This window comes from Salvia hispanica, chromosome 6 (genome assembly GCF_023119035.1).
Source record: "Salvia hispanica cultivar TCC Black 2014 chromosome 6, UniMelb_Shisp_WGS_1.0, whole genome shotgun sequence".
Classification (NCBI taxonomy): Eukaryota; Viridiplantae; Streptophyta; class Magnoliopsida; order Lamiales; family Lamiaceae; genus Salvia; species Salvia hispanica.
The window spans coordinates 14,286,040-14,298,701 of NC_062970.1; the positions used below are offsets into that span (position 1 = coordinate 14,286,040).

Here is a 12,662-nt window from a genome sequence, read left to right on the forward strand (position 1 = left end):
AATAATAGAAAATATAAATAATTTATTTCTTAGAAATAATATTGCGGATAGTGCCTATAAAAAAGTTAACTGAATTTTATGAACGTATCAAATGACCCGAATTTGGTATAGTGCTATTTCCATACTACTAGTATCACTAGTACATAGTACACACTTTGAATTTCTTACTCCCTCCGTCCCAAGAAAAATGACTCATTTCTTGGACGGCACGAGATTTTATGCAAATTCATTTTGTGTGTTGAGATGAGAGAGTAAAATAAGAGAGAGAGAATAAAGTAGAGATAAAGATGTTTTCAAATGGGTCATCTTAATTGGGACAAACTAAAAAGGAAAGTGGGTCATTTTTAATGTGACGGAAGGAGTACTTAATAAATGGATGTTTGAGTAAAAATGTAAAATCTATTTATCATTTAGTATAATAAAACTAAATCAAGACTCCTGATTGTAGATGGATTTAAATAATAACTATTTATGAGAATGATAAAATATTTTCGTCCCTTCGACCATATGAATTGTTTTTTCAAAGGAAATATTTGTGAGTATGATAAAATATTTGAAAACATTATCTATGAATGAATTATGATAATCATTTATGGAATGCTATGGAGTCTTTCACGACACTGCAATTCAGTTTGTTATTGATATTCTCTCACAATTTATATATGTCCAAGTCAATGAATTTTATTAAGCTCAACTGATAATGAAAACTGATTGAATTAGTACAATAATTTTCATTGGACATTAATTAACTACACAACTACCGAAATAACTGAGTGCATTTTTGTGAAATGAAAATTAGGTGAAATTAAATCAAAGTAAGTTGCAAGTAATGAGAAGAAATTTGCATTAACAATTTTCGAAAGCAAAATACTCAACAACCACATTTGCCTGTGGTCGTACTCTAAGTCTCTAACGATACTCACAATTTAATTAATTTCCAAGGCAAAATACCCAAATTATGTTACCAAGAACACACACATAGTAGTAAATATAATACAAATATTTATTTACTCGCATATACAGATTGATTACAGTTTAGCTGTATTACCATAAATTTATTAGTGCACTTAAAAAATTTTAATACTCCGTATTACAAATTAATGCATTCATAGCCTAATGCAGTACTCCTATTTAGTAATGATATTGATTGAGAAATTGAAAAACAAAAAAAAATTAAGATGCCTTAAATTTAGTTTTTATGAGAAAATTTTACTTTATTTGGTTGTCGTAACTACAAAATTCATACAAGCATTTATTTCTAGAGGAATAAAGTGTAGATTACTAATTTTAACCCTTTTTTATTTACTTACATATTAAATGAAAAAAAATGAATCACATAAGTTTTTAAATCATTAACATGGCTTATAAATTTAATTCGATCTATGTATAATGAAAAAGTTTGCTTCAACTTAACGTCATGCTCTTCTCTCTCTCTTGTCTCCTCCCATCCTCCAACAGCAGCTCACTGCCGATTCTGCTCGCCGCCGCTTCGATTTCCATCTCCATTTCCTCCACATTCTCACCAATTCTACCTCATTCGGATCAATTTCAGTTTTAACTTTCAAGCAACTCTTCGCCTATCCGATTTCCACTTCAATTCCTCCTACATTCTCATCAATTTTCACCAAATTTTAATCAATTTTTGGTTATCTCTTCGCCTCTCCGATTTCGAGTTCAATTCAATTCATCCAACGTTCTCATCAATTGTCCCCAATTTGATTCAATTTTGAGTTAATTCTTCCCCTCCACAGTGATGGAGCGGAAGCAAGGTTTTTTCGCGGCTTTGAAGGAGGAAATGGCGCGGGGACTGTCTCCATCGCGGTCCAGGAGGGGGCGGAGCCAGTCGCCGTCGCGGTCGGGATTAATGCGTCGGAGGAGGGGAAGCAGCGTCGCGCCTCCGGAAATGTATGTGTCGAGATCGAGTAGTGTGAGGCCTGGGGCGGAGGCTCTGTCGCCGCTGAGGGAGGGTCCGGATGATTCGGGTGATCCGAGGGCTGATAGCTGGGCGAATTGGCTCTGTAGGGCTCCGACGCTTTCCAATTCCGGCTCGGGCTGCTCGAAGTCCGATCTGCGCCTGCTCCTCGGTGTGCTTGGCGCCCCGCTGGCGCCGGTGCACGTTAGCAACAACGAACCTCTGCCGCACCTCTCTATTAAAGATACTCCTATTGTTAGTTTCCTCTCCCTGTTTTTTTTTAAATTGAACATTTTTTTGTTGTTTTCAGGGTTTTCTTTTCCTGCATTTCGGTGTGTCAATTTTTACTCGGCATTTTGTGTGGAAATTGACTATGTCGTTGTTGATTTGTGGAGGAAAAAGATAAAATAGAATGAAACCCTTTTCCCTTTTTTGAGCAGTTTTGTTCATGCTGAAATTACTTGATTGCGATTTTCCTTTGCTCTGTTTATACACTCCATTATAGGGAGTACTATCTATTTTAATTGTTTTCTTCTGTATCTTTGTGGGGTTTTTTCCGATTTACTTTAATATAATATTTCGTGGATGACACTTGAATGATTTTTATGACACTGTAAAATTGTTTCTTATTTTATTTTTATTTTTATATAGATAGTTTGGATTCTTGGATATTATAGAAATATAGAAATGACATTGTTGAATAGAGACATGAAATGTGTTTAAAATATCGAGAGTCATCTGCGGATTGGAACTGTTGACCATATCTTTTTGGTTGTGTTTATGTGATGTGGGAAAATGAATTTCTAATAATGAGTCTTTGAAATTCATTATGACTTGTGTTATGGCTTAAGCGTGTGTCTAATTATGATTGGCAATATCACAAGTGTTTACATGGAAGAAAATATAGCAAAAGACGAAGATACTTCAAGGCCACCACTAAATCTCGGGCCCTTCACCCTGTTTATTGATTGTTTGATACCGTAGAAATCATTCAATTTATGGAATACAAAACATAATACTAAGAGAATTCGAAAGTAAATTATTTGATAAGTACTAACAAACAATTTACTCTCACTGTACATGAAAGATTATCAGTCTTATGCTTGAAATACATCAGAAAAACATGAAGATGATATCAGAGAAAAATTTTCAGTAGTAGCATGTTTATTAAGAAGACCCTAAAGCGAACGTCGTTACAGTGTAAGCTGTAGTTACCTTATCCGTAGAGCTCTGGCTAGTGGTAGAATCACCGGTGTGAGTTGGTGGACAACTTTATTTTTTGTCCATAGCCCAATTTTATTTCACCAAAAAAAAAGGCCCAGAATAAGGGGCACTTTATTTGACAAATTTCACTTTTTTTTTTTTTTGTATATTTTAATTCAATTACAATTAAAATTATCACAAAAATAAAAGAAAAAAAACGGCGTAAAAAAATTTAAAAATAAAACAAAATTTTTCGTCGAAAAGGGTAGGGAAATTACAACGAAAATTTTATCTACGGAAAATCACACATGTTCTTCAAAAAACCCCCCCTCCACGTGCCGACTCTTAAACAAAAGACCCGGTTTGGGCAGGCCGGCTCCCGCTAATCGAAACGTGACGATATTCAACTACGTGGTACACCCATCCAAAACGCGGAGGAACGCCATGACTTGCCCATCTTTCGGCGCCCAACGTTCCGGGGAAATCCTTCATCTTCTATTATCATGTTTCAATAGATACATGCTACCATAATACAAAATCATCTTCGGCCAAATTTCGGGCCCAAAAAATGACCCCTCGGTTGGAGCACACCAAAAACTCGCTCAACATCTTTTCTAGCGCCTCTTTTTTTCGCCAAAATATTGTCTCTTTGCCCGCCGGGGGCCCGGGTCTTGGCAAACGGCCAAAAGGGGGATATTCCCTCCCCCAAAAAGTTCCCCCAAACCTGCCCTTTGTTTAAAGATCTCCGACCCTCTTCCCCACTCATCATTGAAGATAGGCGAGCGGAACGTTGATGTCGTTGTTGAACCGAACAAATACGCATGCCGGGTCCCCGGAGTCGAACGGCCAGTCATCGAGGGATTTTTGCGGAACCTTCGCCTTTCCACGCCAGGCTTTGTTTGATGTCGTTGTCGGGAAAAAGTTAGTCGCTACAGAACCCAAAAAAAGAGCATTGGAGAGCTCTTTAAGATTTTTGAGATATCAAAAACATACTCAAAATCATGGGCTACATTTTTTGAGATCCCCCTCGGGGGTCGGATCAATTTGGGATATCAAACGGACTCACTTTCAAAAGGGATCGCTTTCTATTGGGGGTGGTCTTTTCCGGGAAATCCATGAAAGACATGTATGCCCGTTCAACTATGGAATCAAACTATTTAGATAAGGGGGGGGAAAAGCCAATGGTTTAAAAACTCCTTTGAGGATATTCCGGGGGGTTTAAGGGGGCCTCCGAGTTATTCTTTGAAAAGGGCTTGCTATCGGGGGGGCAAATAATTGATTATAAATGGTAAGTCTCACATATTGGGGCCATAACAAAACTTTGATCCGGGTGATTACAATTGACTATGTGAAGTCAATAGATAATCTAGCGGATACAACCAGGGTTAACCGGTGATCGACGAATAAGTTGCTAGGGGAAGGGGTTTGAAATCCAAAAACAAAGAATTGTCATAGTGGTAACCCAACCATGATATGAGCCCCAAGAATTTGGTTCAATGGAAAAACTAAGCTAAGGAAAATTTGTGAGCATTTTTCTACCATTCCCCAAAGAGCAATAGATGTTTGCTTGCCAGCCTCGAGCCCGTGCCCTTGTCCTTGGACTTGGATCTTGGCAATTGGTCTTTGGGCTAGTGGGTCTAGGGTCTAATTCTTTTTTAGACCACCACCGTTTCCACGTCAGCGAGCCAAGCGGGATGACACCTCGTCAGTATGACGCGGTAAGCCAACGTGGCTGACACGTGACAGTCCACGTCATGAGCTGAATCTAGAAGCGTCTAGATTCAACCTCTCTAGCTCTGAGCGTGTCGCCCGAACGTTATAGCTCGTAAACGACGACCGTTATGGTCTGACATTGATGACGGCCATCAAGGCTGCGTTGACCCCTACAGTGGACTGAGCCTATAAATAGGCTAGTCATTCTAGCATTCTACACACCAGAAACTAGAATCCACACTCTGCATCATATACTCTCTCCTCTCTCTGCATTGTTCTTCTGTCGAAGCTCTGCCCTCTCCTCCATCCAGTTCGCGGAGCTCATTGATAAGCGGTGCTTCGCTTCACCGACAGACGCAGTCATTTTATCTTTGGGGACGAAGCGACAATCCGAAGAGCACTACCGGGGCGTATCTTGTCTTGCGGAAAGAGGCCTCCTCGACTCGGCTAAATTCCTTTTACGGTTTATTTGTTTCGAAATTTCCGTTGTAATTTCGATTCAGTTAGTTCATTTGTATTCCTTCTTTTGGGTTGTATTACGCCCGGCTTATATCTTGTAAATCCAGAAACCAACAAAGAAATCACAGTTCCACGAAATGAAAGAGCACTATATAGTATATAGTGCTCAATGATATTCACGACAACAAGGGAAACACGAGATAGCTATGCCCTACAGTATTTATCAATGCCTTAAAAACTAGTAATAGCATAGTTCCAAATATAGATCATTACTTAAAAGGTCCTTAGCATTGTGAGAGTTGTACACATGGAAAACAAGAAATGCTCAAGAACATGGATACAGTCATACTACAAAATAATTTTGTAAAATAAGATCCATTTAAAGATCAAGTACCATTTCGTACGAGCAGAGACCTTGAGCGCCATAGGCTGAGGTTCGAGGCAAGGCCCCTCGAGAGCAACCTTGTGCAGCCCATAGAGCTGCATCCGAATATCACCCCCCATCTCACCAAATGATCAACTAAATGATCATCCTCTCTCCCCTTACTCCACACTCCACATAGTTCACAGCTTCTGCAAAGCTCTTCTCCAACTCACTCCTCTCCACTCCCTCCCAATCATCATCACTCTCACATCTCACTTTCTTCCCCTCATTCCCTTCTCTCTCATGAATCACCATATCATCACCCACACATTTCACAACATTCTCACCATCCCTATCACCTCCAAATCCCTCTGTTTCAAGCAGCATTTCAATTTTCTCGCAACCTTCAACATTGGCATCATATTCATCCAATTCTCTCTCATCACAACATTCTTCCTCACTCTCTCTCACTCCAGAATCTACATCACCCCCAAATTGATCAACCATTTCATCCTTAGCAATAACCTCCTCAACATCATCCAACAACACAAGATTTTCCGACCCCTCATAACGATCAACCCTCTTGATCACAGTCTCATCCACAAACTTCACTATTTTTTCTCCTTTCGGCTTTCCCTCTACTGACCACCTCTAAACCTCTCTCCAAGATCACACCTTTTTCTGCTATACCTTCACTAGCAACAGAATCAACATCAGGGCTTGTGTTAGAAATGACAAAAGTTATAATCTTTGCAACAAGATAAGATAACAAAAGAGCTAAAAAAGCAGTAAAAATCAGTTCTTGCAAAAACTCCATGATCAATCTCTCTCTCTCTCTCTCTCAATTATGTAGTATGACAAATAATGACAATATATGCATGTTTTGTATCGCTATACATATACACTATAGCCATCCAATTTATAATAGTTACTCGTAAAATATTGATTAAACTAATAATAAATACAAAATGTAATAATTGTGTTTACTTAAAGGATGGTAGAAGGGATTTGGTGAATACAAGTTTGAAACCAAGCTATATACATGGAAAATAATGGGGATAGGGGGAGCAACCATAGGTTAGAACTTAATCGCCTATCAAAGATAATTTTCCATATTCATGAAATTAATTTATCATTTTTTTCAATAAATACACATTTTTAACATTTTATTTGTAATTCACCAAAAATTGGTGTGTAGCAAATAAAAAATAATTACAAGATGTAGGAAGTAGGATGGATTTAAGTTAATTATGATATATTCATGATAAATTAATTGAAAAGAAAGTATTGCGTCAGCAGTCAGCACGTTGATTTGTGGCTCACGCGTATTGCACTGTAACTTTTCTTCCCCAAATCACTTACCTTTCTCTCATTCAATTAGGGTTTCCAATTACCAGAATTTCGTGCTTCTCCGCGCAGGCTTCAAGAGAGTAGGGAGAAAGGATGGGAGGTGGCAATGCCCAGAAAACCAAAATGGCTCGGGAAAAGAATCAGGAAAAAATGAAAGGCGCAAAGGGTATATTTTCCATTTATTTCCCCAATTTCTGTTTCGTTGATATGTATTGTTTGATCGGAAGGGGTGATTAGGTGGATGTACTGAAACTTCCGTCTGTGGTTTAGGTTCAGGAAGTCAACTTGACGCCAACAAGAAGGCCATGAGCATTCAGGTTCCTCTCTCTTCATGTTTTGTGTTGTTTTCTTTTGTTTATCTCCACCTATAAGTTTAAATCCCCAATTTCCAGATTTTTCTAATACAGTTTTGAACTTGGGTTGCTTTGGGGTTATTGGCTGTTTTGTTTTGTTCTTCCCCTTTCGGTTTTGCTCAGCATCTAAACTTGGTTTAATATTATGAAAGCATGTGATTCAAACTGACTGTTGTTACTTTCATTCTGATTATCAAGAGGAAATGTTAGAAGGTTGGGAGAGATAAAAGTATTGTAAATTTGTGATTTTGATCAATGATAGAGATGTGATTTGAAGGAGATGAAGTGGTGATTTCACTGCTTCTGGGGAGGGGTTTTATTCAGAACATACAGTAACAAACATGCGTTTTGTCAACATCACTCCTGATTTTCTATTTAAGATTAATAGTCTACGTGGCTGTTCAGTTTGTTAGACAAAATAATCACGAGATATAGTCTAGGATTGAGTTATGATATTTTAATTGGAAGGGGTGGCTATGACTAATTATGTATTATCCACTTAGGCTTGAGTTATGAGATTCAATCTCATGAACCAAACACAATACATATTTAATCCCGAGATATAATCTTGCAAACCGAATAGCCCCTACATAGATTGAATTTGGTGTTTAGCAAGATGGGATAAAACATGGCACATATTAAAGCCCTTGATCATCTCTACAGTTTGAGATAACTTTCTTGATTCATATCTTGTTGAAAGGGTTATGCTTGAAGAATCCATATGTTGAAAAAATTACAGGATCCTGAATAGTAATAGAAGGATTCAGTGTTATGTGCATTTGGAATGGAGCTGCTTTTCATCACATAGCTTTTACTTAGACTTGGTGATGATGGAGTTAACACGATTGTCTGTGATCTGTGTTTCCCATTAATAATGTGAATACTAATAAGTGTGCTCTTCACCAGTCTTGACTACTTATCTAGGGAACGCATCCTTCTCTCTTGAGTAATACTTTGTTAATACTTAATAAACAGTCATCAGCGAGCTGTGCATGTGGAACTTTGCTTGCGGAAATGAATTAAATTTTTAGGTTTCAATGTGAAGTATGTTTGTCAGTCAGATATTATAATTAATATCAGTCTGATCTTTTATTTTGAATCAGATATCTGATGTAGTTAGTTGAATAAGTACGAATCATGAAAGTCACTTTGTCTTGAAAATTTATGCTTGTGATAATTTCTTCTTTGATCACATAGAAGACTTTTAGGGATTCATTGAAATATGTAAATATCTCAAACAAATGATTGAAAATCAGGAAAGAAAAAGAACAAGCATTACTTTTACCATGTGAAATGGCATGTACTTGAAAATGAGCAGCTCATCGCCCATACTTATTGTCCATCTTTGGTGTACGGATAGTGTTGTGTCCTATTATGCTTTATTCTGTAAGCTTGTATTGTGTCGCAACCGTCTTTTCTAAACTGTTGCGGTTCAAATCTTGTTCGCAGTGCAAGGTTTGCATGCAAACGTTTATCTGCACGACGTCGGAGGTTAAATGCAAGGAGCATGCTGAAGCAAAGCATCCGAAAGCTGACCTCTTCACTTGTTTTCCCCACCTCAAGAAATGATGCAAAACTTATTAATTTTATCACCAAAGATGGGTTTTGGTACCCTTTTATGTTCTGTCAATGTGTTTTGTATGAAGCTATTTGGGTGTTGGTTCTGAGATTACTGTACTGACTGAGTGGCTTGAAACTTTATATGGTATTGGTATATGTTCAATCATCTCATCTCTCAACTTTCCCTGCTGATTTCTTTAATATATAGATATTTATCATGGGAGTTTTGAAATTTTGATTATACTCTCAACTTCCAACTACAAAAAATTTCAAGAAGTGATATACAGGAAAATTTCTCAAAACGCAATTATTTTTATTTGCTAAACCACTGCACTAACTATGTTCGTTAGTACACAATTTTTTAGCTTAGTAGTATCAAAATGGTTTTTATATTCCTTCATGTATGGTACACAAACTTAGACTAAGTCAATTGAGTCGTTCTATTTCCAAGGTCTCATTTCATTTTAGAATAGAAAGAGCTTTTAATTGTATAAGTTTAAGTTTTCTGATAATTAATATACTGCTCATCTTTTCCTTAATGCTCGTACCCAATAAATATAGGTAATTTTAGTTAATCAGCCTAAAAATGACACTTGTAATAAAAAATGGACTATATCCCATCTGAAACATGGATATATAGAACCATCTGAAACATTTGTAAGGGTCAAAAAGAGATCAGTATCAACCTATCATGCTTGAAACTTGACACAAATTACCTCAATCTGCAAAAACTACAAATCCACACATCACAAGATAAATTCATCGATAGTGAAATGTTTACACTGTAGCAGGTCTCTGTCTATCATATTCTACGTTGAGTTTTCTAGGGAGAGGGTGGAAGGCATATTAAACAGGTAGACAGACTAGGGGAAAGGAAGATCAGCTGGACGCACAATCAAGTAGCGAGTCAGACACGTTTAGGAAGAACGTAAGGCACGTGCTCTTCTTCACATATATTCTGCACCATAAAACACTACTTATCAGAAATATGCTCGCTTTCATATAGACATGAAGTTGGTTATTAATCTGCGAACAGTAGAGATCGAAAACAATTGGGTGCAGATTCATACTAATGGAGACAGGCAATATAGAAAAAACACACTGCTAAGGCTGCAATGAAGAGCTTCAGATTCAACATGGGGATTCCAATTGTGATGCTTATGAGACAGAGAGATAGAAGGGTAACAACAACGTAATGCAGTGGGATTCAGTTTTCTTGAAGGTGGATGTTAAATAGCTTACCTGCAAGTCGGGATTCAGTGCTTCAGAGACCGCAAGCGTATAGCAACCAGGAGCAAATTTTCCTGAACAAGTTGGAACAGATACATGTTGATTGAGACGATCAGAGTCCAAACTTTTTATCTTCAATAATAACAACAGAATACTAGACAGGTATATTTAAAACACACTGTAGAACAATTGAAGGGATGTGGCACAGCTCTGTAGCGCACTTGTTTTGGATTAAAATAGCACAGGTTCAAATCCCGCCTTCCCTACCTATTACTGACCCTTTGAGCAATAACAAGGAATCAACCGAAATGGGTTTAAAATGGTGTTTTGCGATATCGTTCATGCATATGGAACTATAGCATATAGGCATGTAAAATGAAAATGGATTCACTTTTTTTAAAGAATCGTTTCACGTAAGGAAGTGTATATTCAGAATATTATCTGTGAGTCAGTATGTTATCTGCAGTCAAAGTCTAAAAATCTACGAAAAATGAATCTTGGATGAAAGAACTGAACTCAGAAAATTTCACATGTTCTCAAACAATGAAAACACCTTTTGTCTATTGACAATTAAGTGATTATCAAATAATACAGCTGTCTACACAGAGATAATCCTTCAAGCAAGTTTACTAGAACTGCGTCATCATCTGCACAGTTTTATTACTGCCACATTATTTAAGTTATTAATTATTGATAACCTTGTGTTTATCTTGGTTACCCAAGACTTCTAACAATGTAAATATTTGTATAATTCAAAGCATGCCACTGGCCAGTTCAAATAACTACAGAAGCTGCATGCGGGTAGATAGTCAAGCATAGACACATTAACATATTTTGTCTACTAATCTATACAACTGAAATCAGATGAAAGCCCTGCCTAAAGAAAACCAGAGCAGTTTTTTATTCCCTTATGAGCCTTATCTAATTTCATATTGAAGCCAGCATTAGCAATATAGAGAAAGGGCTGCAACCTTAAGAGATGCGAACAGGAAACACGGCATATACCTGCCCTTGAATTGCAGTTTTGGGATAATGTTTCTGGAAATGCTCCTAAGGGCTAAAAACAATAACGGTGCTCAACTAATAGGTAAAAATAAATTCTCGAACATAAAAAATCAATATACTACTCCCTCCGTCCACGAATAAGAGTCCCGTTTTTCCATTTTGGTCCGTCCACGAATAAGAGTCCCAGTACATAATTACCATAAATGGTGAAGAGACCCCACATTCCACTAACTAATTCCACTCACATATCATTAAAACTAATATATACAAGTGGGACCCTTATTCCACTAACTTTCTTCCACCCAGTTTTCTTAACATTTCTTAATACCCGCGCCATTTAAAAATGGGACTTAATCGTGGACGGAGGGAGTATTATATAGTAGATCGTGCAGGGTGTAGCAAAAACATGAAAATCTCAAGCACGAAAAATGACTGGACAAGGAAATATTATCAGTCAGAAAAGGACCTTTTATTTCCAAATATAAAGCACACATTTCATGTCATAAGAATGATAAGATTCATAGTTTTACATATTTAGAAGTCAGAATGATCATCATTTTCATTCATGACAGGGACACAATGAACTAGCAATGTTGAAAGGGAGCAGTAACAATTAAAGAAGCATACCAATACGGAGCCAACGCGCGGCCCAACTTCTAGTCGGGTCCATGACAGAGATTAACCTGTACCCAGTCAAAATTAATACTACTAGATTTAGAAACGAGGTTGTAATTTGAGTGAGGCTATTGTTTTGAGGCAAAGAGTTAGAGTAAGAACCCTGTGAAATTGGGGGTTGTGCAGTCAACAACTCTTTCATGATCGTCTTCCATCTGAAAGAAGGGGCAGTTCTCACACCCAGATTCCCTAAACTGCATATCTCATATTAATAGCAATTAATCAACAGAAAGAGTAAAAGGAGTGATTGCATTTGGAGGTTAAGCCAACCTGGTCATAGGTCTTGACAAGCCGGCAGCGAAGGCAGGCTCTCAGCTCATGCCCAAAGCTCGTTGGTATTTGCGCAACGGCTACTGCTCCTCCTCCTCCCTGATTAACCATAATTTCCCTAAACAGAGAATTATTTTTTAGTAATATTGTGAGTTTGTAAGATTGGAGTATAAAGAGAAAATCACAGTTTCCCTGCATTTATTCGAAACCTAGCTAATTCGTCATATACATGCTCGAATCTAATTTCAATAGAAATTGTAAAATACAATCTTTTTCTTCTGAATTCGTCGAACACTTGATGGGAATTAACCATAATTTCCCTTCGTTAACTCTAAACATGGCATCAGACCATCTCCAACAGATACGCAAAACCAAATTTGCGCCAAATCCAAACCCAAAAACATAAATTTGAAAAGAGAAAGAAGGAAATTTACCAGGAAAAATGAACTGCAGCGACGAAGAAGATGGCAGCGCGTTAGAATTGTTTGGGTTGTGGTCGGATGCACTTGTTTCAAATTATTCAATCAATGGGTTTGAGCTAATGAATTTAATTAACCTCACTTATATA

The 12,662-nt window shown here is 37.4% G+C and overlaps 2 protein-coding genes and 1 pseudogene across 3 annotated transcripts; 1 reads left to right on the forward strand and 2 right to left on the reverse strand.

The window, feature by feature from the left end:
* Nucleotides 1–5,807: 5,807 nt before the first annotated feature.
* LOC125194759 lies at nucleotides 5,808–6,468 on the reverse strand (annotated as a pseudogene).
* Nucleotides 6,469–6,894: 426 nt separating this feature from the next.
* On the forward strand, nucleotides 6,895–9,080 carry LOC125192575 (uncharacterized protein At2g23090-like). Of its 2 annotated transcripts, XM_048090190.1 has the most exons (4): nucleotides 6,895–6,986; nucleotides 7,071–7,167; nucleotides 7,272–7,318; nucleotides 8,804–9,080. In XM_048090190.1, the coding sequence occupies exons 2-4, from the start codon at nucleotides 7,095–7,097 to the stop codon at nucleotides 8,921–8,923; spliced, it is 240 nt and encodes a 79-aa protein (XP_047946147.1). In that variant the 5' UTR covers nucleotides 6,895–6,986; nucleotides 7,071–7,094; the 3' UTR covers nucleotides 8,924–9,080. The 2 variants fall into 2 exon arrangements, with proteins under 2 accessions (XP_047946147.1, XP_047946146.1); XM_048090189.1 differs by lacking the exon at nucleotides 6,895–6,986 and having other exon boundaries at nucleotides 6,995–7,167.
* Nucleotides 9,081–9,637: 557 nt separating this feature from the next.
* On the reverse strand, nucleotides 9,638–12,625 carry LOC125192113 (transcription elongation factor SPT4 homolog 2-like). The gene is made up of 6 exons (XM_048089569.1): nucleotides 12,529–12,625; nucleotides 12,095–12,212; nucleotides 11,927–12,018; nucleotides 11,777–11,832; nucleotides 10,157–10,218; nucleotides 9,638–9,872 (listed from the first exon to the last, which is right to left on the reverse strand). The coding sequence occupies exons 2-6, from the start codon at nucleotides 12,203–12,205 to the stop codon at nucleotides 9,822–9,824; spliced, it is 372 nt and encodes a 123-aa protein (XP_047945526.1). The 5' UTR covers nucleotides 12,206–12,212; nucleotides 12,529–12,625; the 3' UTR covers nucleotides 9,638–9,821.
* Nucleotides 12,626–12,662: the final 37 nt, after the last annotated feature.